At 41.6% G+C, this 27,357-nt stretch overlaps 1 protein-coding gene across 1 annotated transcript; it reads left to right on the top strand.

Annotated features, from left to right (window-relative positions):
- The first annotated feature begins 262 nt into the window (after positions 1-262).
- Positions 263-26,035, top strand: PP2D1 (protein phosphatase 2C like domain containing 1). Its single transcript, XM_073677961.1, has 3 exons — positions 263-350; positions 7,738-8,696; positions 22,455-26,035. The coding sequence occupies exons 2-3, from the start codon at positions 7,739-7,741 to the stop codon at positions 23,120-23,122; spliced, it is 1,626 nt and encodes a 541-aa protein (XP_073534062.1). The 5' UTR covers positions 263-350; position 7,738; the 3' UTR covers positions 23,123-26,035.
- The last annotated feature ends 1,322 nt before the right edge of the window (positions 26,036-27,357 follow it).

Genomic DNA, 27,357 nt, shown 5'->3' with positions numbered 1-27,357 from the left:
AATATGTACGCTGCTAGTAGTCGTGTATCTATCACGTTACTTTCATCATTATCCAACCAAATATCACTTTCTTGGAAGAAAAACAGGGTGAGGCTTGTATCTTGTCATTTTGGTATTGTAGTCGATGCTACAAAGTAGTATTAGTATAAGGAGCCCGACTGGATGTATGAATGACTATTGTTCACACACTAGACAGCGCACTAATAGCACGGCTACAGGTGTGACTGTTACTGATGTATCCTGGGTTACGGTAACCATAGTAACATGTAAACACACATTGTACATACATCACGGCAGCTATATTACCTGAGCAATCTACCTGATCAATAGTGAAGTTTTCCTTCCATCAGGTGAGTTCACAGAAATCAAGATGATGAACTTCTTTAATTCTCATTATTCATCTGCTGTATGTTATTGATAATCTATACTGTGATTAAACATTTAGGAGCAAAAATTGTGAGAAACTGTTAAAGAGATTTTGGTAATTCACTAAATAGAAAGAATTTCTTTATTCAATGGGTTTTCCCATTAGAGCGCTGGGCAGACTACATACTCTTTGTAAAGGACCTAACGGGCCATTTGTTATACAAATATGGCCAAAAGTGTAGGCATCCTTGAAATTGTTCCAGAAAATGAAGTATTTCTCCCAAAAAATTATTGCAATTACACATGTTTTGTTATACATATATTTATTTCCTTTGTGTGTATTAGAACTACAGCAAAAGAACAGAAAAGAAGGCAAATTGAACAGAATTTCCAGATAAAATGTTTGGCACCCTCAATTTAATATTTGGTTGCACACCCTTTGGAATAAATACCTGCAATCAATCACTTCCTATAACCATTAACAAGCTTCTTACACTTCTCAACTGTAATTTTGGACAACTCTTCTTTTGCAAACCCTCCAGGTCTCTCATATTTGAAGGCACCTTCTCCCAACATAAATGTTTAGATTTCTCTACAGGTGTTCAATGGGATTTAAATCCGTACTCATTGTTGGCCACTTCAGAACTCTCCAGCACTTTGTCTCCATCCATTTCTGGGTGCTTCTTGAAGTATGTTTGGGGTCATTGTTCTGCTGGAAGATCCATGATCTAGGACACAAACCCAGCTTTCTGACACTGGGCACTACATTCAGAGGCGTAGTTAGGGGTTCAGCTGAGGGGGGGGGTGAAACATCTGGTGGGCCCCTAACCAGGTAACTCTGATTACAACTACGGTGGTGAACCCTGATCGTGGATATAGAGGAACCTCAGCAGATGACCTTGCTGTTAATGAAAAGAAATCTCTACACAAAGACCAAAAGTGGTAGATATCAGTCCTGCAGACCATACAAGTAATAACAGTAAAGGTATACAGTTGTGCTCAAAAGTTTACATACCCCGGCAGAATTTTTCCTTTCTTGGCCTTGTTTCAGAGAATATGAATGATAACAAAAACACTTTTTCTCCACTCATGGTTATTGGTTGTGTGAAGCCATTTATTGTCAAACTACTGTGTTTTCTCTTTTTAAATCTTACTGACAACCAAAAAAATCCAAATGACCCTGATCAAAAGTTCACATACCCCATTTCTTAATACCGTGTATTGCCCCCTTAAACATCAATGACAGCTTGAAGTCTTTTGTGGTAGTTGTAGATGAAGTTCTTTAATTTCTCAGATGGTAAAGCTGCCCATTCTTCTTGGCAAAAATCCTACAGTTCCTGTAATTTCCTGGGCTGTCTAGCATGAACTGCGCCCTTGAGATCTCCCCAGAGTGGCTCAATGATATTGAGGTCAGGAGACTGAGATGGCCACTTCAGAACCTTCAATTTTTTCTGCTGTAGCCAATGACAGGTCGACTTGGCCTTGTGTTTTGGATCGCTGTCATGTTGGAATGTCCAAGTACGTCCCATGTGCAGCTTCCTGGCTGATGAGTGCAAATTTGCTTCCAGTATTTGCTGATAACGTGCTGCATTCATCTTTCCTTCAACTTTTAACAAGTTTCCTGTGCCTTTGTAGCTCACACAACCCCAAAACATCAGCGATCCACCTCCTTGCTTTACTGTAGGAATGGTGTTCCTTTCATCATAGGCCTTGTTGACCTCTCTCCAAATGTAACATTTATGGTTCTGGCCAAAAAGTTCAATGTTGGTCTCATCACTCCAAATTACATTGTACCAAAAGTTTTGAGGCTTGTCTCTGTGCTGTTTGGCGTAATGTAGGTGAGATACTTTGTGGCATTTGCACAGTAATGGCTTTCTTCTGGCGACTCGACCATGCAGCCCATTTTTCTTCAAGTGCCTCTGCTAGTTTTCAGAGAGTCCTGAATTTCAACTGATGTTATTTGTGGGTTTTTCTTTGCATCCCGAACAATTTTCCTGGCAGTTGTGGTCGAAATGTTTGTTGGTCTACCTGACCGTGATTTGGTTTTTACAGAGCACCTGATTTTCCATTTGTTAATCACAGTTTGAACACTGCTGACTGGCATTATCAATTCCTTGGATATTTTTTTGTATCCCTTTCCTGTGTTATACAGTTCAACTATCTTTTCCTGTAGATCCGTTGACAATTCTTTTGCTTTCCCCATGACTCACAATCCAGAAACGTCAGTGGCTGGATGAAAGATGCAAGAGTCTGTCTCGATCCCAGAAACTCACTCAGATTTTATGCACACACACTGATAACAAGCAAACAGGTCACAGGTGAGGATGTTACCTTTAGTAGCCATTCAAACCCATTTGTGTCAAATTCTGTGCATGTTATCAGGCCAAAATCACCAGGGTATGTGAACTTTTGATCAGGGTCATTTGGATGTTTTTGGTTGTCATTAAGATTTAAAAAGAGAAAACACAGTAGTTTGACAATAAATGGCTTCACTCAACCAATAACCAGTGGAGAAAAAAAAAGTTTTTTTGTTATCATTCATATTCTCTGAAACAAGGCAAAGAAAGGAAAAATTCTGCCGGGGTATGTAAACTTTTGAGCACAACTGTATATAGTAACTTACAGTTGACGTTCTTTGTGGTGGAGTAATTCATTTTCCCGTCTTTTCCATCTAGCCTAGACCGTTACGAAAACTTCTTCTAGCCAGGACTAATCTGCACAGATTATAACGAAAACATATTTGACTTCTCACATTACCAGTCCCATCCCCATCTATTCCCAACCTGCACAAACTCCTCATCCTGTTGATACTCCAATACTGTGCCTCTGCTGCCGTATGTGTCCCTATTACTGCACCTGCTGTGCTGCCCCACATAATAATACCCACCACTGTTTCCCTTAAATGTAATAATGCCTAATTTGTGCCCTCTAGATGGTAAAATTGCTCCCTTGAAAAGATTAATGCCCTGTGCAAATACCCTAGAAAAGTGTCCACATTTTGCCCCTTTGATGGTCACAATACTCTGAGTGCCCCTATAACAATAATGCTTCTTAAGTGCCCACTAGACATTTAATAATGTCCAGTTGGTCCCCAATATACAGCTTCACTATATACAGTATGATGGGCCCATAGCTCCCCTGTACTCAATATAATGGCCCACAGCTTCACTATACACAGTAGGGTGGGCCCACAGCTCCCATATAGAACCACCGTCAGTAAATGAATGCAGCATCAGAACCACTATTGGTATATTAATGCAGTGCCAGAACCACCTTCAGTAGATGAATACAGCACTACAGCCACACTTTTCCTCCTCTGCATACTGCCCACAAGATACTGTGCCTTCACATTAACATCCCTCATATACAATAAAAGTCCCTATAACCTTCAGCTCTATAAGGCGCTTACCTTTCCCACTTCGGCAGCAGGGTGACGGCGGCAGCAGGGTGACAGCCACAGTAGGGAACCAGTGGCAGAAAGGTGACCGCCTCAGCTGGGGGATGACCTCTGATCAGTTATGGATTTGTACATTTGTACACGATCTGGACCATGGTCAGTACATGAATACATTATCAGATCCACTGTCAATACATGAATCCAACTTCTCCATATTGTCCCCAAAGCTCTCACCTCTCCATACTGTCCGCCCAAGGTCCCATCTCTAAATATTATGTCCCCACTTCCCTATATTGTTCCCAAAGCTCTCACCTTTCCATACTGTCCCGCCACGCTCCCATCTCTAGACTGTTCCCCCATTTCTCCACATTCTCTCCCATGCTCTCACCTCTCCATATTGTCCCACCCACCTCTCCATAATGTTCCCCACTTCTCCAAATGGTCCCCCCACTCCTCCATATTATCCCCCATGCTCACTCCTCTCCATACTGTCCCAAAATTTCTCCATATGGCCCACCCACCCCCACGCTGCTCCCTCACACAATTTTCCCCACCCCCATAATATCACAAGCACCGGCGCGTCCTTCCTTTGCTGCTCTGTGGCTCACTGATCACAGCGGCAGAGTGATGAAGTCAGCAATGTGCGACCTCATCACTCCACTGCTCATCGGGGTGGGGAGCTGACGAGTGCTCCCCTCCCCACAGTGCTGCGGAGTTCCTCAGATGTACAGTGTTCACGTCAAAAGAACATGAATACATCTGAGCACAGGGAGTAGGAAGCCTGCGCAGCCCTAGTTTAAGTATATCGGAGCGCTGTGCACTCCAATATAGTTAAGGGTAACGTAGCTCTGGGTGGGCGCCCCATGGTGGGGCTCCCACCCCCCCACGGTAGCTACGCTACTGACAACATTTTAACCAAAAATTCTTTGGTAATCTTCAGATTTGATGATGCCTAGCACACAGTCAAGGACCATATCTGTTTTTGACGCCTTGCCGGATCAAATAAACTTACACTGCAGCAAGACTTACAGTCTCATTTTCTTTTGTGATGCTGACAGTGTTGCTGGTTTTTCTCCTTCATCTAATTGCACACAGTCAAGGCACCCAGTGCAAGAGGCAGCAAAACAACTCCAAAACAATCTTTTCTTTGTATGCCTCATTTTGTTTTCAGTAAACAGCAGAATGATGTGCTTTACCAAAAAGCTCTATCTTGGCCTCATCTGTCCACAAAACTCTTTCCCACAAGGATTTTGGCTTACTCACGTACATTTTGGCGAACTGCAGTCTAGGTTTTTTATGTTTCTGTGTCAGCAGTGGGGTCCTCCTGCCATAGCATTTCATTTCATTCAAATGCCGATGGATAGTTCGCGCTGACACTGATGCACCCTGAGCCTGCAGGACAGCTTGAATTTCTTTGGAATTTGATAGTGGCTGCTTATCCACCATCCGGACTATCTTGTATTGCAAACTTTCATCAATTTTTCTCTACCGTCCATGTCCAGGGAGATTAGCTACAGTGCCTTGGGTTGCAAACTTCTTGATTATGTTGCGCACCGTGGAGAAATAACATTGAGATCTCTCGAGATGGACTTGTAACCTTGAGATTTTTGATATTGTTCAACAAGTTTGGTTCTCAAGTCCTCAGATAGTTCTCTTCTTCTTTCTGTTCTACATGCTTAGTGTGGCACACCAGACATACAATGCAAAGATTGAGTCAACTTCTCCCATTTTTATCTGGTTTAAATTTTCATATTACCCAAACCTGTTACTTGCCACAGGTGAGTTTGAATGAGCATTGAAACAATGTTGTTTACCCACAATTTTGGAAAGGTGCCAACAATTTTGTCGGGTTCATTTTTGGGGTTTTGTGTGAAATTATGTCCAATTTGCCTTTCTTTCTTTTTTTTTTTGGTGTTGTTCCAATACACACAAAGGAAATAAACACGTGTGTAACAAAACATGTGTAATTGCAATCATTTTCTGGGAGAAATACTTCATTTTCTGTTTCAATTTTAAGGGTGCCAACACTTTTGGCCATGACTGTATATACAGTCACTTTTTAGTACTTTTGATGTAACTATGTTCTCCTTGCTACCTCTCGAAAGGTGGGTGACCAGTTTTTGTCTATGATGTGGGACCGGTATAATTTGTTATCAAATTTCCTAATAAAGGTGACATATGAGGAAGAAGTTAGTCTATAAGTCAAACAGTGCGATTCCCTAAACTGTCTATATACATTGATACATCTATTTAGTAAACTGCTATACGGGCTCAACACTTAGCTATACAGTTATGTTTTGCAGCCCCTCATATACATGCATGCTAGATGAGCATGCACACAATCTGTAAGCGAAGAATGGAGCCATACACCTTTGAAAGTGGCCTATCACTCTTAGAAGGAAAAGGATCAGTCATGATAAAATCCAATGACTCAATTCTTCTTTCCTCCAATGACAGATCTGCCATCAGGACACCCAATACATATTAGAATGGGCCCCAGAGACAGTAATCTAATGTGCACGGCCCCCTTTACAATCCACAATGTTAACTAGGAGATTGTAGGTTGGATTTGTAACATATTTGGGCTTTTTGAACTGTCCAAGATATTATAAGGTTATACTTTTACAAAACACCATGAAATCTATTGTAAGGTTTTTTTAAAAACCAAAGAGGCCATATGTGGCAGCCATAATGTGGATATTAAGATGCAGCCCTTTTATGTCTAGTTACAAAAGATAATATTATTAATAGAATTTTTAATTTTACATGTAGAAGCAGAACAATCATTTCTGTCATTGGAAATCTGAAACATAAATCTCACGACGCTCGTTTAGTGCAATTAGGCAAGTCCCATGAAACCTACTTTCTTGTACAATGACGTATATACATATCTTGGGCAAGTGCCATTTTATGTGCCTGTGCAATCGCCTTCAGAAAGATAGATTGACTAAAGTCAATACTCCCGCACTAACAATTTATCCCTTCAACATTTGTAAACTTGGACTGCAGTGTAAACAAAGGTTGAGACCCTGTCAAAAAAAGTTCCGATCTATGACCACATGATATGGCTTTTAATCTAGTGGTAGCTTCAAATGATATATTTTTGAACTTAGTGCCAAGTTTCAGTGATGATATGAGGTCTTTAGGACACAAACATTTCTGTGTACCTTCTGAGAGGATATAAGGGGCAGAAACCACTGATTGAGGGACAATGTTTTAAAAGAACACTCCAGGAGAAACTTTTAAATAGCAGGCGCCCTATGGAAGGGGCTTTCTTCAGCAATACATGAACATTCGGTGTATGGGAGAGTCTGAAGAGGTACATGCCGGACAAATGAGATATGATATGATGTCTTTGGGACACAAAAATTTCTGTGTACCTTCAGAGAGGATATAGGGGGAAAATCCACTGATTGAGGGACAAAGTTTTAAAAGAACACTTAAGGAGACACTTTTAAATAGCAAGGGCCCTAAGGAAGGGGCTTTCTTCCTTACCCCAACACATGAACATTCATGTATGAGAGAGTCGGAAGAGGTACCTCGGGCCAAATGAGAGTTTGACCAACAGCTATTAAAGGTGTATGGGAATCTTAAATAGTTGGTCCTTGATCTAAATTCTCTCTTTCATGTTCTCTGAATCCCTTTATCATGCTCCACCAGGGCTGGGTTTATATTGGCGGAGGCCTCTGGGCAAAGCATTGGAAGGTATTTTGCCCAGAGGCCTCCACCAATGAAACAATCAGGAAATATATAAAGGGGTATCAAAAATAACTGTTGTGCATGTCTTTATGATGATATATGGTATCACTGACCGACATTCATTGTGCCCTTGGTGCCATCAGCCTTTGGGTTGTATTTTGGAAATTTTAATGCTATACCATTTTCCGAAATGTACAAAATTTTGAGAGTAAGAGTTATTTTATTTAAGTAAAGCTCTTAGGTCCTCAATTCATGTTTTTCTTACTTGATCTTAGAATGAGAAAAGTTCTATCAACTATTAAAGAAACGTCAAATGTGGATTTACATACTTCCAATGATAAGAATGAGCAAGTATCTCAAATTAATGAGATCTGGTTGCCTTGTTCTATGTGCCAGGAACGAGTTCATCTGTGCTCACTTATAAACCACAAACAATGGCATAAAGCTAATAATGTACTGGGCTGTAAGCCAGAGGACAGTCCATCAAATCTTCATATCCTCGCAGTGCAAAAGGAGAAAATGATATCTGGGATTGAAAGCTCTTCACAATGCAAATATATAGGACACCAGAAGATTAATCAATCCTTCGAAATATTAAAAGGGAAGCTGCTCTCTATTGCGCCGTATACTAGTAGGGTGTGGATGTCCTCTGAAGCTAATTGCCATCTTTATGACATGAATGGAAACAATGGCTTTGTAAAATCTATAGTCATCTGTTCTGATAAAAATGCTTCTTGGCAAAGTTGCATGGAAGACTCGTTTACAGTTCTTAATAACTACGGGCAAAGACAAAACTCGTGTTTTGCTGGTATTTTTGATGGGTATCACGGGAACGCGGCGGCACTCACTGCTTCTGCAGAGTTTCCTACTTTACTGCTAGATCATATTGCAGCCATGGATCCATCTTACAAGTTAAGTGAAGAAGAAAGGCTTTTTATCAGATCATTTGATACCATTTTTAAAGATGATTACAAGGAAACAGAACATGTTTTCTCCGTAGAGAACAAGAAAGGAGCCAGTGAGAGACATGTAGAAAGCATACACCAAGCTTATGCTAAAGCTTTTTGGCGAATGGACAAAATGTTGAAGTTAGGAAGGAAGGAGAGTTCAAAGTCAAGGTGGAGTGGGTGCGCTGCTGTGACCTGTCTCATAGAGGGGTTAGCCGAGCCGGACAACCAAGTGTCAACAGATAAAGATACAAAAAGGCTCGGTATGGTTCATGTAGCAAATATCGGTAAGTAAGCTTCTACGCGAATACTAATGTAGCATAAATAATCAATTACCTAAACCTGTATGTCAAAAATAACACAACCTATAATCCTATAAGGCCCTACATTAGTATAGAAAATCACTTGACGCTTATAAATCACATGCATACAAAATAACAAGTATTGGTAATCAATTGTCTAATATAGACATTACTTTATATAAGTGGAAGATAAACATCAAACACCTAAAATATAGCAACAGTGTTCCTGCTCTAATAATGCCAATTCCGAGTGAACCACTCCATATTATGACCTGCTAGATGCACAGTCTCATGGATTCCCCACAATCTGGGCCCATCTTATTGCTATAATATCCAATCTATTGAATAGGTTGTATCAACCACAATGACTGCTAGAAAGCAAGGCAGCACTGTGAAAGTACTGCATGTGCAACACGGTGGCTCAGTGGTTAGCACTGCAGCCTTGCAGCGCTGGGGTCTTGGGTTCAAATCCCACCAAGGACAACATCTGCAAGGAGTTTGTATGTTCTCCCTGTGTTTGTGTGGGCTTCCTCCGGGTTCTCCATTTTCCTCCCACACTCCAAAGACATACTGATAGGGAATCTAGATTGTGAGCCCCAAAGTGCTGTGGAATTAATGGCGCTATATAAGTGAGTAAAATAAATAAATAAATGTGCTTGCTGTTTTCAGAGCCAAGAAATCACAGTCATTGGCATTAAGCAGGAATCACAATCCAACACGATAAATCGATGTAAAAAAGTTTTTTACCCTTAGACTGCCTGAAGCCACCCAGTGGCAGTGAGCACGAGCAAGGACACGGAAAAACAGCTGAAGGCCACGTTCACACATCAGTATTTGGTCAGTCTTTTACCTCAGTATTTGTAAGCCAAAATCAGGAGTGGAACAATCAGAGGAAAAGTATAATAGAAACACATCACCACTTCTGTATTTATCACACAGTCCTGGTTTTGGATTACACATACTGATGTAAGATACTGACCTAATACTGAACGTGTGAATGTTGCCTAAAATGCATTTTGCCTGCAAAGGTTTTGTCCTGAGGATTGGATTCAAACAGCCATATTAAAAAAGGGGCCAGTCACATCTGCAAAATTCAGACATGATAGGATCTCCATAGAGTTCCATGTTCTTGTTGGCTTCGCGGATGGGTGCATGGGGTCCCTGGTACAGCAGATCATTCTGCAATTTTTTTTTTACACAGGTTATCAGTTTATGTTTAAAAATGCCCATGAGCACTTGCACATTGACTACGTTGTGCAAACGGGCATCACACGGATCGAGAACACGCTTATCTCAACGAGCCATTAACAGACCACAGAATAATAAATAATAATGTTTTTATTTATATAGCGCCAACATATTCCGCAGCGCTTTACAATTCAGACAATTTACAGACATTATTGGCACTGTCCCCATTGAGGCTCACAATCTACATTCTCTATAAGTATGTTTTTGGAGTGTGGGAGGAAATCAGAGACCCCGGAGGAAACCCATGCAAACACGGGGAGAACATACAAACTCACAGATCGGTGACTAATGCCCGCCAGTTCTCCCCCCACAATACGTAACCATGTGACGTGTTCATCACTAACAAGCTGTAGACCTGGAAAAGCACAAAATGACTGGATGGGTAGTACCCGATGCTCCTACCTAGACTGGATATACACACTACATGTTTTACACGCTCCCATAGACTTGTATGGGTGCGCGTGATATGAATATCAGAGCCACACGCAGCATGCTGCCATTGTTTTCTTATGCCGAATCGGCATGACACAATAATCTCAGATCTGCACTGCCCCATAATATAACATTGGGCTGAGTGTTATCCAATAAAACTTCGGAGAGCACTCGGCCGTGTTATACGCCAGTGTGAGCGAGCCCTCACAACTTAGGTCTGCATTCAGTTTATTACAGTCCATGCTCTGTATTAATGTGAACACAAGTGATTCTAGATATTGCAATGGGCCATTTGCGTTTATGATTATATATTTTAAAAGGGTGAAATGCTAACTGTAAGGGTTACCTGCCAATATTGGAGCATGTGGTGCATATGTTGGGTCTGACTTGTAGCACAGGGCGTCTCCCTGACAGCCTTAAAGGAGCCTTTAAGGACATTTTTTACGGAAATGAATGTACAGGTGCATCTCACAAAATTAGAATATCATCAAAAAGTTAATTTATTTCAGTTCTTCAATACAAAAAGTGAAACTCATATATTATATAGAGTCATTACACACAGAGTGATCTATTTCAAGTGTTTATTTCTGTTAATGTTGATGATTATGGCTTACAGCCAACGAAAACACAAAAGTCATTATCTCAGTAAATTAAAATAATTAACAAAAAACACCTGCAAAGGCTTCCTAAGCGTTTAAAAAGGTCTCTAAGTCTGTTTCAGTAGGCTCCTCAATCATGGGGAAGACTGCTAACTTGACAGATGTCCAAAAGGCAGTCATTGACACACTCCACAAGGTCAAAGAGTTCCAATTTTCATTTGGAAATCAAGGTCCCAGAGTCTGGAGGAAGAGTGGAGAGGCACACAATCCAAGCTGCTTGAGGTCTAGTGTGAAGTTTCCACAATCAGTGATGGTTTGGGGAGCTATGTCATCTGCTGGTGTAGGTCCACTGTGTTTTATCAAGACCAAAGTCAGCGCAGCCGTCTACCAGGAAATTTTACAGCACTTCATGCTTCCCTCTGCCGACAAGCTTTTTGGAGATGGAAATTTCATTCTCCAGCAGGACTTGGCGCCTGTCCACACTGCCAAAAGTACCAATTCCAGGTTTAAAAACAACAGTATCACTGTGCTTGATTGGCCAGCAAACTCGCCTGACCTTAACCCCATAGAGAATCTATGGGGTACTGTCAAGAGGAACATGAGAGACACCAGACCCAACAATGCAGACGAGCTGAAGGCTGCTATCAAAGCAACCTGGGCTTCCATAACACCTCAGCAGTGCCGTAGGCTGATCGCCTCCATGCCACGCCGCATTGATGCAGTAATTGATGCAAAAGGAGCCCCGACCAAGTATTGAGTGCATTTACTGAACATACATTTCAGTAGGCCAACATTTCGAATTTTAAAAACATTTTTCAAGCTGGTGTTATTAAGTATTCTAAATTACTGAGATAATGACTTTTGTGTTTTTATTGGTTGTAAGCCATAATCATCAACATTAACAGAAATAAACACCTGAAATAGATCACTTTGTTTGTAATGACTCTATCTAATAAACGAGTTTCACTTTTTGTATTGAAGAACTGAAATAAATTAACTTTTTTGATGATATTCTAATTTTGTGAGATGCACCTGCATTTCCTCTGGAGACAGACACTCTTTATCACTGCTCTTTGTTCTAACAAATGAAGGCCCTGAACAAGACATTTCAGAATAAGTTTTTCAAACCAGACAATAGCTTAAAGGCAGTCTGTCAGCCCAAACTGACAATATGAACTAAGCACATAGCCTTGTAAGGGATAGAGACAATATAAGCATCCACCTTTAGTGATGTAATTGCTGCCTTCATTCTGCAGAAACTGAATTTGAATTAAATATGCTAATTAGGGAGCTTAGTGCACCCTCGGTGTGGCCAAAAGGCTCAATGCACCATTCACTGGTGTGGCATGCCCCATCTTCCACACTAGTAATTTACAGTTTTAGCACAGTGTCTAGAGTAGGCTGACATCCTTATTCTTGCAGTGCTTCTCTGCTTGTTATTTTAGTTTCTTATTTTCTTTTATTCCTCTTTAGCTGGGAAACAAGGACGTCACAATCAGGAACTAAAATAATGCTGAATAATCCAACTGTTCTTCCTTCATCCAAAAAGGCAAAGTGAAACAGAGTAGCCATAACTTCCCGCCAATGGTGGGTTGACTCTGCTCCCGTCTGCTCTGCATTTAACAGTTAAACAGCTGCGGGCGGAGCTCCACTTCACTTTCAGGTGTTAGAGGCATATGATGGCTAAATAACAGTCATCTTTTGCCTAAAAAATGCAGGCTAAGCTCCTGAGCCCACATCAAAAAAAGAGAACCGACATATGACATACCAGTACATTAATCAATAAATACAATCAGATACAACCAACTTACATAAAAATACATTTTAGCAGTACACACACATATCTATTGTCAAAGATACACAGCAGGCAGGGTCACACTGATCCCACTGCTTGCCAGCAATTGTCAGGGGTATGCAACTCCGCTGCCTCCAATCGTCACGTCAATTACGCAATTGGCTGACGAGTGATGGACGAGATTGTGTCTGCTTCCACTACGAGGCTAGTTATTGGTGAACTATGGTGAACTAACAGTGAGCGTATGGTATAAACACCTCCTATTCCAGTGTATGGAATATATTTATATACCCTCTATACGGTCACTGCCAGATCCACAATAACAAAAAGAACTACTAGCTGCCACTACCATTCGTTTATACAGGCCGATTGGACACCCGTTACAGGTAGCGTATGGCTTCAGGGGTGCGGTTTACAGAGCAAGAGGAACAGAGCTATTAAATTTTAGATATTTAATCCAGAAAGATAGGCAGTGTTTATAAAAAATATACAAGATGATACAAAATGAGAACAAACAATATGATATATACAATTACATGAAATAAAAGGGAATAACGAAAGAAAGTTACTAAACCTGGTCACGGAAATGGCTCACAGCTTAGCGGAGGGAAGCACTTCAATTGGGAAAATAGACAGAACCCACAGCGAACTATGTCTTCCAAGGACTGACAAATGACCCAGACCCAAATACTGCTTTTTATTAGCTCAAAGTTATACCCACATACCTCCCCGTGATGAGCTCATGTCAGGGGGAGGGGGTGGATTGTGGGATGTGCTGAGTCTGTTAGAATTTTACAAGATTCCCAACTTACAGGATATCTTCGCCCCTGTAGGCACCATGCGGTAGACATTGACGTCATATTTCTTATCATGATTTTACTGTTACATATAGATCAAACATGGCCTGGTTCTCATCATCTATCGGACCCGTCATTAAGTTGGAGGGGTTATAGTGGCTCCATTGGTGCTGTGATTGAATGTGTCAAGTCCGTCCCTTCACTACAACTTCGAAAATCTATATCCGATAAATATCGGATGGATACAAAACCCCAATATTCATATCTAGACAGCGAAGACACAAAATCTGGAACACGCTCAGTAAAATCCTTTGAACCCAGGATGGTCCTTCCTTGGAACAAAGGAAGCCACTGCACGTCTCCTACTCTGCGTAAACAGATCTCAAGCTTACTGTCTGTTTCCACAGCATATATCATGTTTTAATCACCTGTCCATAGCAGGAGGGCTCTGCTTCAAAGGTTGTTTTAATTAGTTTCTCTCTCCCCAGCTATAATTAATCCCACTTCAAAAAGGAGGTTGGAGTGTCAGCTCTTCTCCAGTTATAGGTAGTTTTCCCTTTTCCCTGTTCAATGTGAGGCAGGATGTCCCCTCCCTACAGATGTCTTATGAATTTTAATTTTTCTCTATGACATCTATAATGGCAGTTCTCTAACTAATTACAAAGTGCAAGTGTATGAGAAGAGCAAATTATAGGGAGAGCATCCAGACAAAATAAACTTATGATAGATACAGAGCAAGGAACCTGACGCATATTGAGCGTACCAATAGTGACTAAGTAATAAATTCCACATGGAAAAAATTTATGAGTAACAACTGAGATGCAGCAGAGTCAGTAAAAAGTAAGATCAAGTACACTTTTCATAAATACATGAGCCTACCTATTATTGTGACTAATAAATTAAAAAGTGCATCTGCAGTTAGAAAAAATGATTAGCAACCAACCTAAAGCAGAATCAATGTCAAGTATAATCAAGTACAAAATAGTTAATACAAACCATAAAACATTTCACATGCTTGCTTGACACATGTTTCGCCGTCGCTTCTTCTAGGGTTTGTGTGAAAAAGCGATTTGCAAAATGTGCATCAGGGATACACGTACAGAGTTCCGTGGTCTGTATATACACTGCTCAAAAAAATAAAGGGAACACTTAAACAACAGAATATAACTCCAAGTAAATCAAACTTCTGTGAAATCAAACTGTCCACTTAAGAAGCAACACTGATTGACAATCAGTTTCACATGCTGTTGTGCAAATGGAATAGACAATAGATGGAAATTATTGGCAATTATCAAGACACACTCAATAAAGGAGTTGTTCTGCATGAGACGGACTCGTGGTAGCATGAGACGGATTCTACAACCCACATAAGTTGCTCAGGTAGTGCAGCTCATTCAGGATGGCACATCAATGCGAGCTGTGGCAAGAAGGTTTGCTGTGTCTGTCAGCGTAGTGTCCAGAGGCTGGAGGCGCTACCAGGAGACAGGCCAGTACACCAGGAGACGTGGAGGGGGCCGTAGGAGGGCAACAACCCAGCAGCAGGACCGCTACCTCCGCCTTTGTGTAAGGAGGAACGAGAGGAGTATTGCCAGACACCTGCAAAATGACCTTCAGCAGGCCACAAATGTGCATGTGTCTGCACAAATGGTTAGAAATCGACTCCATGAGGGTGGTATGAGGGCTCGACGTCCACAGATTGGGGTTGTGCTCACAGCCCAACACCGTGCAGGACGCTTGGCATTTGCCACACAACACCAGGATTGGCAAAGTCGCCACTGGCACCCTGTGCTCTTCACAGATGAAAGCAGGTTCACACTGAGCACATGTAACAGACGTGACAGAGTCTGGAGACGCCGTGGTGAGCGATCTGCTGCCTGCAACATCCTTTAGCATGACCGGTTTGGCAGTGGGTCAGTAATGGTGTGGGGTGGCATTTCTTTGGAGGGCCGCACAGCCCTCCATGGGCTCGCTAGAGGTAGCCTGACTGCCATTAGGTACTGAGATGAGATCCTCAGACACCTTGTGAGACCATATGCTGGTGCGGTTGGCCCTGGGTTTCTCCTAATGCAGGACAATGCAAGACCTCATGTGGCTGGAGTGTGTCAGCAGTTCCTGCAAGATGATTATTGAAGCTATGGACTGGCCCGCCTGTTCCCCAGACCTGAATCCGACTGAGCACATCTGGGACATCATGTCTCGCTCCATCCACCAACGTCACGTTACACTCACAGACTGTCCAGGAGTTGGCGGATGCTTTAGTCCAGGTCCGGGAGGAGATCCCACAGGTAACCATCCGCAACCTCATCAGGAGCATGCCCAGGCATTGTAGGGAGGTCATACAGGCACGTGGAGGCCACACACAATACTGAGCCTCGTTTTGACTTGTTTTAAGGACATTACATCAAAGTTGGATCAGCCTGTAGTGTGTTTCCACTTTCATTTTGGGGGTGACTCCAAATCCAGGCCTCCATTGGTTAATAAATTTGATTTCCATTGATGATTTTTGTGTGATTTTGTTGTCAGCACATTCAACTTTGTACAGAACAAAGTATTCAATGAAAATATTTCATTCATTCAGATCTAGGATGTGTTATTTCAGTGTTCCCTTTATTTTTTGAGCAGTGTATATATGTATCTCAGTTAGATGCTCTCTGTGTTCACTTTTTATTTCCCCTTTCATTTTCTCTTCTCATGAACTTTTACTTTGTAATTAATTATACAATCACCATTATGGGTATGTGTGTGTACTGATTATATGAATATTAATTAAGAACATTATGAACAATATGAATGTTACGTATGAATGTGACCACACTCCTCTGCACATTAGTTGGTTGTATAATGATAAGCTCCTTGTCTTTAATGTACGATTTTATGTATCTATTAATGATTAATAAAGCTATACAATTTGTGGTCAACTAATTTTGTGTGGGTTGCCAGATTTGTTGGCCTAATTATTGAAAGGATGGTGACCATGTTCCTACATACTGTTTGTTTACCCCAATAGTCTAGTTGGTTTTAATTAAATTGTACAAAAGTAATAAAACATTATAAATTCGGTATTCCCATAAATGTACTGACCCACTAAATGAAGTTAAAGGGGTTGTCTGGATAGAAAAGTAAGCTTGCCTAGGGAGCTGCATGGGTAATAAAATATCAGCTCATTATAAGTCATCTCCCAGCACGCACCTGGATCCAGGTCAGTGCTGGAGGAAGAAATGGAGATGTCACCGCTCAAGGAGCCGCTGGACCACTGCAGCGGTAACTTCTACCAGGGATGCATTGGAAAACCTCCGATGACGTGATGCTCAATTTCACTTTACCTGTGCAGTCAATCATATGCCACAGCAGTCCAGCGGCCGCTTGCATGGTAAATGGCAGCCTGCGCTGGATCCAGGTGGGTACCAGTAAGTGAGTGTTAATGAGTTTAATATTTTTCACACATTCATTCCCCAGGGCAAGCTTATATTTTGCAAGGGCAACCCCTTTAACACTGGCTGCTGTTATTTGAAAAATGGGGTCATTAAAGGGAACCTGTCACCAGAAATAACGCTATTAACCTGCAGATATGCGGTTAATCTGCAGGTTAAGAGCATTATTATGCTGCTCGGCGCCTGCACGTAGCCTAATGCAGAAGGGAGAAAATTAACTTTATTCTCCCTGCCAGCATTCGGTTGCAGTCATGAGTGGGGGGCGCTCCGGGTTCAGTTATTGCTCTGAGAATATAGAGCGGCCGCTGTAACTGCGCCCATGGCCCTGCCTGACACTGGCTCTGGCTCTGTATACTCAGAGCAATGACTGAACCGTAGCTGCCCCCGTATCCATGACTGAAACCGAATGCTGGCAGGGAGAATAAACTTCATTTTCTCCCCGCTGCATTCGGCTGCGTGCAGGCGCCACTCAGGATAACAACACTGTTAATCTGCAGATTAACTGCATATCTGCAGGTTAATAGCATTTTTTATGGTGACAGGTTCCCTTTAAGGCCAAACCAGGCCTCGTTCACAAGGGGATTCATTCAAATTTTGTTTTACTTGGGCAACCCCTTTAAGGTCCTACAATTTTGATCTCAGACATTAGGCACGTGTTAGCAAATAGCTTTTATAAAGCAAAATGTAAGAGCCCGCTTTTGTGTCCATCATTAAGGTGAACAAATAGGTGTAATGTTATAATTAATAGACTTTATGCCTCTTGGGTTGTTTGTGAAAAAAGCATTTTCTAAATTGGGTCAAACAATCTGCAACAATGAAGTATGGGCAGGTAATTTCAGCAGACTGCACATATTATATAAGAAGGTTGAAAGACAATGGAGCGCAGTCTGATGTAGTCTCAAATAGAGAACAAAATAATATGCTGACATATGTAATATTATTCCATTAACACAGTTTTCACAGTGAAAAATTCTGTTACGACAAAAGAGCTGTATCACAGGAGCTCAAACAGCACAAACTTTTGGCTTAGGAAAGACTTTGATCTTGAGGACTTGTGAAATGTTTAACATGCGGATAAAATGGGGAAAGTTCCAGTATAATTCCTAAAACAGGCTGTTCTTGAAAATGCCAACTAGCCAGTTTATTGGGTTGTGTATACCAACATATAGTAGTTATCTATGATATAACCAGGGACGTGTCCTCCTGTCCGAAGCCTCTATAGACTGCACAGGCGTGACACTCCTGCACAGTCTGGCTCCAGAGAGAAGAACGCATCCAGCCGTTACAGGTAAGAGGAGTATATGGCGCCGGAGATCGCGGTATGCGTAGGCACTGAATGCATACCGCAATCTTCGGCGCCATAAGTACTTAACTGACCCGGAGGAGTGTTGCCGCCTCTGTTCGTGCCGGGGGAGTAGTGCGACGTCTGAATAATCGCATGCGCATAGTTCGCTATCCGGCGCCATTTTAGTAAAGACACATTTGCAGTGTGTCTTCAACAAAATGGCACCGGACAGCGCGGTATGGGCACACACGTACTCCGGCACCACACTCCTCCCCTGGCCTCCAGATGGCAGAGCAGGATGGGGGCTGCACATAACAGGATGGGGCGCAGGATGGGGGCAGCACATAACAGGATGGGGGCGCCGGATGGGGGCTGCACATAACAGGATGGGAGCTGCACATGCCATGATGGGGGAGCATGGACCAGGATGGGGGCTGCACATAACAGGATGGGAGCTGCACATGCAAGGATGGGGGAGCATGGACCATGATGGGGGCTGCACATAACAGGATGGGGGCTGCACATAACAGGATGGGAGCTGCACATGCCATGATGGGGGAGCATGGACCAGGATGGGGACAGCACATAACAGGATGGGGGCTGCACATGCCAGAATGGGGGCTGCACATGCCAGGATGGGGGGAGCATGGACTAGGATGGGGGCTGCACATAACAGGATGGGGGCTGCACATGCCAGGATGGGGGCTGCACATGCCAGGATGGGGGAGCATGGACCTAGATGGGGGGCTGCACATAACAGGATGGGGGCTGCACATGCCAGGATAGGGGAGCATGGACCAGGATGGGGGCTGCACATGCCAGGATGGGGGCAGCACATAAGATGATGGGGGCTGCACATGCCAGGATGGGGGAGCATATACCGATAAAAATGCTTGCCACCCGGGCATAGAACAGGGTTCAATAGCTAGTACATATGTATATATATGTACTTACCCAATCACTGAGTATCAAGTCCACATGATCCACATGCCAGCACTCTCGGTGAATTACCCTATACTCTAATGGACTGACGCTAAAGTACTGGTACATAGATCAGGTCAGCCATAGACAGCCAAAGATGTGCCAACAACTATTAGATAAAATGCAGGTTATCCACCATGGAAAGTGATTTTTGCCCCAGTTCATCATTGCCTTTATGCCTGTTTTTTGTATAGTTTTGTGTCTTTTTTTTTTTTTTGCAGACAATTCGTTGTTCTATTTGCGTCTTATTTTACAGTATATGTAAAACCTAAGATAGAAACAAAGTGAACATATACCTTGCTATAAATAAGTAAAAAGCAATAGTGCATATAAATAACACAGGGTACTTAGTAAACACTGTTTTTGATAAAAAAAAAAAGTGTAAAAGCCATCCCACCAGAGTCAAGGTGTACCCAGTTGGGACAGTCTATTTAATATGAGCTCGCATGATTTTTTTCTCGCCTGTTTTTTTATGTTTTTCACTTTGTGTGAGTTTAGTAATTCCAGAAGTTTTAGCCTGAGTCATCAAATGCGACTTTTTAAAAAGTTGTCAAATTTGGCCCTTTACTCCAGTCCCCTCTGGTGTAGTTTTATGCTTTTCAAAAGTCGTATCTTTTTTGAGACATTTTAAAAAAGATGCAAAATTTTTGTGAAAAAAAAATCGCAAAAAACATTAATGAGAGGAAAGAAGCCCTTTCTTGGCTTTGCACCAAATTCATGAGCCACATGCGCCATTTTGATGAATTTGGTGCAATAAATGTCAGCGAATACCAAGAGTGTAAAAAAGAAAAAAAGTGATTTTTTTAAAAAAAAATGCAAATGATGAATTGGGGCCTTTATTATTATTATGCCACGTTATTGGAATTTGCAAATTTCATTGTGATAGGAAAGGAGAAATAAAGTGAAAACTAGATATATCTGTGCACAGCAAATTCAAAATCTCTTTGGCATGACAAATGTTAAAGAATTACCGTATTTTGCAAACTATAAGACGCACCCCAAATTTTGAGGAGGAAAATAGGAAAAAACATTTTTTAATGTGTCAATTGAGGGTGCAAATTTAGCTTACCGGGGGATGGTGGCAGTGGAGCAAGGTCACAGGAGGCAGGGTCGCCGCTGCAGGGAGCAGGAGTTGGGCAATGTTGCTGGTCATGGGCCAGAAGGAGGAAGTGTCATGGCGGTGGGCCTTCAAGAAAATGTTGGTGGTGCAGGCAGGAGCGGAGTTCCCACTCTGCACATTGCTCTCATGACAGTGGCTTCAGGAAAATGGCCGCAGGAGACGGTGCATGTGCAGATTGAAGTCATTATATGGCCCCACAGAGCCCCGATCTCATCATCTTCTAGCCTGTCTGGGATTACATGAAGTGACAGAAGGAATTGCACAAGTCTACATCCACAGAAGATCTGTGGTTGGTTCTCCAAGATGTTTGGAACAACATGAAAGACTGTGTGCAGGTGCACCTAGAAGAATTGATGCTGTGATGCTAGTCACTCAAAATATTGATTTCATTTATTTTTTTCTTTTGTTCATTCACTTTACATTTTGTTAATTGATAAAAAAAATTAACTTAACACTTGCATTATTAAAAACATTTTTACTTTGCAGCATATTTTCCACACCTGACTAAAACTTTTCCATAATCCTGCATATAAAAAAAATAGAGGAGTGAGGAAAAATACAATGAGATATGGTCAATGGGGTTGGATGGGTCAGGTTTAGCCCTCACCACATTGATAAAATAAAAGTTCTGGGACTCAATATGATATCAATGTTCCCAATATCTAATCAAACTAAATGTTTATTAAGGTACTACGTGCACACTTGATATGAAGGAAAAAAAAAAGTGGATTACTAATACTAAAAGATATCACCTTTGCCATTGATTTGTTTTTAAAGGGAAACTATCATCAGAAAATGACCTATTGTTTAAATCAGGTTTTTGAGTTACACGTTTTTTTTTTTTTACATATTACGATCTATATTTAAAAATAAATAAATAAAAAAATAAAATCAGTAATCAGGCAAATTTCACGCTAACCACCAGGGCTTTTTTAGTCTCATACTTTGTTATTTCAGGAAAAGTTTACAGCAAGGCTCCATATTATCAGAGGTAGGATTATAATGAGAGGTAACACCTCTATACAAGGCTGATAACCCAGGATCCACCAATAACAATAGGCGATGTCACAGCTCCCCCTGCTCCTTCTCCCTTAACAGTGACCTTTGCATTTTCTTATTTGTCACTTCACTATAAAAGATAAGGTTGGGATCTGATCATTGTTGTCATGGCTTCATATCTGACTGTACCTAGGGACTCCTTGAGTGACGGTAGGATCTGATGTGTGCTGAACTGTAGATTTTGTGAGAGACGGTCCAGTCATCCAATCTGATGCTGGGCTGTTAGCATTTTGATTGACAGCCCTGCTGTTCAATCTGGTCTAGCCTGCGGGTATTTCCCAGGGAGCCTCCTGTCTTTAATTATTTGCAAGCTATTTAGCTGGGTTGCTGTCTGCAGTCCAGTGTATGCTTGCTCTGTGTCTGACTTCTTGATCTTGTGGCTGACCTCGGAGTTTTGTGCCTATTCGCGTGGATTATCCCTTCTGCTTTTGACGCTCTCTGACTTCAGGTATCTGACCCCAGACTTGGCTTCTGACTATCCATTTGTTGTAATCCCTGGTTTGATGTACCCTCCTGGGATTTGACCCCGGACTGTTACCTGACCACGCCTTTGTCTTACCCCTCTGGGCTACGAGCCCTCCTGGTATCTAACCTCAGACCTCCTGACTACCCTGGCTCACGGCTTGCCCGTGAGTAGTTACCCAGCATCACAATATATATGCGTTATTTTCTCAAACAATAAGAAGTATAAAAAAGCTACAAGGGCCAATGGAAAAATTGCAAAATGTAGCTTTTTTATTTTTCATCCAGATATCCAGTGATATGTAAAAAGACACATTGCCAAAATGTTTTTAAAATACATTTAACACAAAAGCCTGATTAATACAATAGGTAATTTTCTGCTGACACATTCCCTTTAAATCTGCCATTTTTTAATCCACTATAATAGATGTCTAAATATCATGGCCGTACCTAAACATATACTAAATCTTGTAACCATGATGAGCGAAGATGCTTCAGAATTCTGTTAATCTTTTCTTTGTTTGCTTTTATAAGGAAATATTAAGGCAGTCTTATGTAAGAATGGGAAGAGTCACTGTCTTACTAGGGATCACAGTACAGCAAATGGTCAAGAAAGAAAGCGAGTCTTGAAATCTGGAGGTTCTGTCACTTCTAATGAAAGCTATGGATTAATTGAAGGATTCTGCATCATTACAAGGGGACTTGGTTTCCATGGAGATGCTCAACTTAAGAAATCAGTCATCCCAGCACCCTATACCATATCTGTACCAATATACAGCACAAGCCAATTCCTCATCCTTGCCTCCAGTGGTTTGTGGGAAGTCCTGAGCACCAGAGAAGTTGTAGCAATGGCGCAGGATCTCTTAACAACTTTCTTCACCTTTCCACAAGATGTAAATCCAAACAATAAGAGAACTGAAGAGGACTCCGATTCCGATGACATAGAGAGTGGTCAAGATGAACTAGGAACATCTGAGCAATTCTGTGCTACTCAGGGAACACCAGATGTTCAAGGGAACAATTTAGAAAAAATAACAAAGACAGATGATGCAAGTAAGCTGTACAATACAGCAGCAATTTGTGTTTGCAAGCAGATAATGAAGGCAGCCATGTTGGCAGGATCTCAACAGAACATTACAGTGTGCCTCATTCTTCTACCTGGGTGTGAAAAAGGTTTCAGTCCAGATCAGTCATCAAGTTGACCGTGTTATGGCACCCAGATACCAAATAAACCAGAGTCTCCTTGTTGTCACTCAGCATTTCAGATGCCCTCAGTTGTTCCTTAGCAGAAGACTACTAACTCGTTCAACAATATCTGTCACCTACAGAACAGCAGCCTAGAAATTCTGTTTTTGTTAATACTTACGCCGGCTTTCAGCATGTACAAATGAAGCCCAGCTTCTGTACCAGGGAATACATTCACCCTGAAGCAGCCAAAGAGGGATGAGGCTGAGCCTCCATTAGGACTTTTGGTCTCCGCGGAGTTGGGATAATATTGTCAATGTTTACATGTGAAAGACTTGCCAGATATTTGTGACATCGCAAGAATATCAACCATGTCAGAACTCTTGTGATAATCATTTAAAGGGGTGACTTGGATAAATCATCTATCTCAAATAATTGGGGGTCTGACACCCATCATCACCCCCACCGATCAGCTGCTAGTACCTCCATTCAGTCGAATAGCTCCTAGCAGCACTCAGTTGTGCTGTCACTTCTGTTCCAATATTTACTTCCTGGACCTAGTAGCAGCGGATCGGTTGGGTTGGACCCCCACCAATCCGACATTGGTTACCTATGCTGAGGATAGGCCAAATGTTATATGCCTTGAGAACTCGTTTAACTCTTAGCTTTAAATCAGTTGGTGATCAAATGTTGCAGTGAAGCTCTAGCCTTAAAGTGTGGCCACCCCGCAGTTTCCTCCAGTGATAGCATCAGATTTCTTTGGTTAACACCCCGACCTGGCTTCCTTTAGAGAAGTGGTTGCCCAGTTGAGACAAGACCTTTAGCCCAATAGTGACGCCGCCAGTTTTGGTGTTCATGTCCAAACCCATTTTCCAAATCTGCAAAGTCGCCAGTGTCTCCTTGGTTGCTCCCTTTGTCCTACTGCAGCCAATAACTGAGCTCAGAAACTCTGACTGAGTTTACAGAACGAGCAGCTGAGTTCACCGATTGGCTGCAGCGCTACTGCCGTGACGTGAGCACTGCAGCCAGTAACAGACACTTGGGAGCAGTGGCAGAGACTCAGTACTGGACCTGGAGAGGGTAGGAAACGAGAAAGTACGTGTGAATGTAGCCTACAGTAGTTTGTTTTTCTTAAAACAAACGGCAGCCGGGGAACGGGTTTCCAAAAAAAGAATACCCCTATTATCCCGACATCTCATAAATAACATTTACCATATGATTAATCTATGCCAGCATTATTTTTCAAAAGTCCTTTTATTATGATGTTAGAAGGCTTAAATGTTTAGCAGAAATTTTTCATTATATCAAGGAATTTTACTAAACCTGTTTTTTTTAGGGACCATTGCAGTTTTAAAGTGACTTTGAGGGCCCTATACTGTATATTGGGAAAGACCTACAGGACACCATTTAAAAAAAAACCTCAAAGTATTCAAAACTTGTGCCTGGAAATTTGTTAACCTTTCAGATGCTTCACATAATGCAAAGTGGAATAAAAAAAAATTGAAAATTAAATTTTTTTTTACATAAAATGTTGCCTTAGCTTTATAGTTTTCCTTTTTCAGAAGGGCGAATAAGAAAAAATTAACTCAGTTTGTTACGTAATTTCCCTGAAACGCAGCAATATCCCGTATGTGGTAGGAATGTGGGGTTTGGGCGCACACTGGGACTTTGAATAAAAGGAGCTCTATTTGATTTTTGGAGAGCAAATTTGACCGGATTAGACACGGTGTTATATTGGTTGTTGCATTAGCAGAGCTCCTTGGGGTCTCAAACAGCATAAACCCTCCACAATAGACCTCATTTTAGAAACTACACGCCTCAAGGAATTAATTTAGAGTGGAGTGGTGAGCATTTTGAACCCACAGGTGCTTCACAGTATTTTATAACTATAGCAATACCCCATGTGTGGTCATACATGACTATTTTGGGCAAATGGCAGGGCTAGGAAGGGAAGGGCGCCATTTGGTTTTTGGAATGCAGATTTTGTTGGAATGGATTGTGGTAGGGTTGGTGCGAAACGATTCACATGCCCCTGTCCATCGGTCACGTGAGTAATCTGTGACTGCTCAGGATGAGCCTGTGAACCATCCCTTGCCTCCGGTGTCAGCGGCTCTTCTTTTGACTGGTCGGCCTAGCACAATGTCATTGTTGTGGTGTGATGCACATGTGACATTTTGTGAGGCCAGCTAATCACAAGTAGAGCCGCGACTCCATCTTGCCTTTATATTGGTAGTGTCTTTTTTTTTTTAAGTCATGCACAAAACAGTGATCAATCACACACCCTTAAAAAATGGATACCCCTGGAAAAAAGACCACACTAAGTCCAAAGTGACTCCTTCTGCTTCGTTATAGTGAAATTTTTGGTTGGAGGGGAGGTCGTTTGACTAGTTTTTAGTGGATTTAGGTGGAAACTGATGTTACTGCTGAGCATGGAGCACAGACTAAATGTGAATGGAGACTTATTCTGATATTTGGGAGGCAGAATAAATATACAGCAGTTTAAGAATCTTTTTTCTTTTTTTATTTAAACACAGTGTGGTCAAAGTCATGAGGCAGTCTGATTGTTTGAGTCAATACAATTACAGTGATTTATATAGGTTTTTTATGATTTGCTTCTTTTGCCCCCTAAAAACAAATTTTTCCCCCCAAAAAAAAGAAGAATTTTGGTACTCAAAATCTTTCTCGTGGCCTTCATTGAGGGACACAGGAACCATGGATTAATATGCTCCAGGTGGCAGCATATTAAACCTACGGTTCCTACGTTCCCCAATGAAGTGACCGAGAAATAGTTTTTGCATTGCCGCATTATGACAGCAGTATTTTTTTCTTAATTTTTCAATGACAAAGCTGTATGAAGGCTTGTTGTTTTCCAGGAGGAGTTCAGGTTTTCATTTTGTATTGATTTGAAGAATGTAACTTTTTTTTTTATCACTCTTGCTCTGAGTTTTCAGAGACCGAATGAACAAAAAAACAATTCAGGAATTGTAATTTTTTTAAAGTCCTTCACTGTGTGATAAAAATGATAAGACATTCTTCAGTTCAGTGATAACATAAATCTGGTATGTTTTTTATATTTTACTACTTTTGCACACTAAAAACCATTTTAAAAAATTATAAATTTGGATACACTTCGCCATATTTTGAGAGCTATAACTTATTTTTCCAACAGTGCCATACGAGGGCTTATTTACTTCAATGACGTTTTCAGTCAATGGTAGCACTGCGAGTTGAATTTTTTGCATACAGCTTTGTGATCACTTTTTATTTCATTTGTTGTGAATCACTGATGAAAATGCTACCTTTTGGGCGTTTCTTTTTTTTAAACAATGTTCAACATACAGTTTAAATAATAATGTGATGGGGTTTTTTATCTGCTTTTTTTTTTTTTTTTTACATAAAACCTGCATTTTTAATGGCAAAAATTTGACCCTGATTTTATGGTGTTTTTTTTTTTCCTTACATTAATTTGAAACTTTTTTTTTTTTTTTTTTTTTTAACTTAGTGCCACTATTATCTATGACTCAAACATTTTACACTTTGATCTCTGGTCTTATACACTGCGATAGTCATGCATTGCAGTACATTAGACTTGTCACACTGAGACCTTGCTTATGGCAGGGTCTAAAAGACCTCTGTAGATGACAGACCCTGAGACAATTACTTGGTAGCCCTAGTAACCCAAGGCCATCAGCGCTGTGCCATCGTGGCACAGGAGTGCTAATTAGGTTAAACAGAGAGCCTCCTCCATCTATTAACCATCCAGATGCCGCGGTCATTACTGACAGTAGCTTTCAGGGCAGGGGAGGGGAAGCTCAGGCCCAAGGGCCACTTACGGCCCTCGATGACCTTTTTTCCGGCCCTGGGGCAGATTCCTGGGGACCGCAGTACTTGGGCCAGCAGCTGGGTTAAGACACTAGTGCCAGCGTCAGGACGTATTTTGTGGGAGAAGTTAGCGCGTGATTTGTGCAGCCCCTGAAGGATGGTATAAGTATCCAAATGGTCCTTGGCAGAAAGAAGGTTCCTCACCCCTGGGGTTAAATGACCGCGATAGGTGGTAGCACCAATCATCGCTTATGTAGGACGTCAGCTGTGGCACGCAGCTGACACAAGCTCAGCCTGCACTCACTGTGCAGTGCTATACACTTATTCCTTTGCACTATAAAAATCAGTGCTCAGTAATAAGGCCTTAATTACCTCCATAAATAGGCTTAACAGCGATCATCAATGGGGTAAAAGGGATATTCAAAGATAT

Source organism: Phyllobates terribilis, unplaced genomic scaffold (assembly GCF_046119375.1).
Source record: "Phyllobates terribilis strain yellow unplaced genomic scaffold, ASM4611937v1 Scaffold_4__5_contigs__length_816908805, whole genome shotgun sequence".
Lineage (NCBI taxonomy): Eukaryota > Metazoa > Chordata > Amphibia > Anura > Dendrobatidae > Phyllobates > Phyllobates terribilis.
Note: the sequence above shows the minus strand (reverse complement) of the source record. Positions and strands in the feature narration are given on the sequence as shown.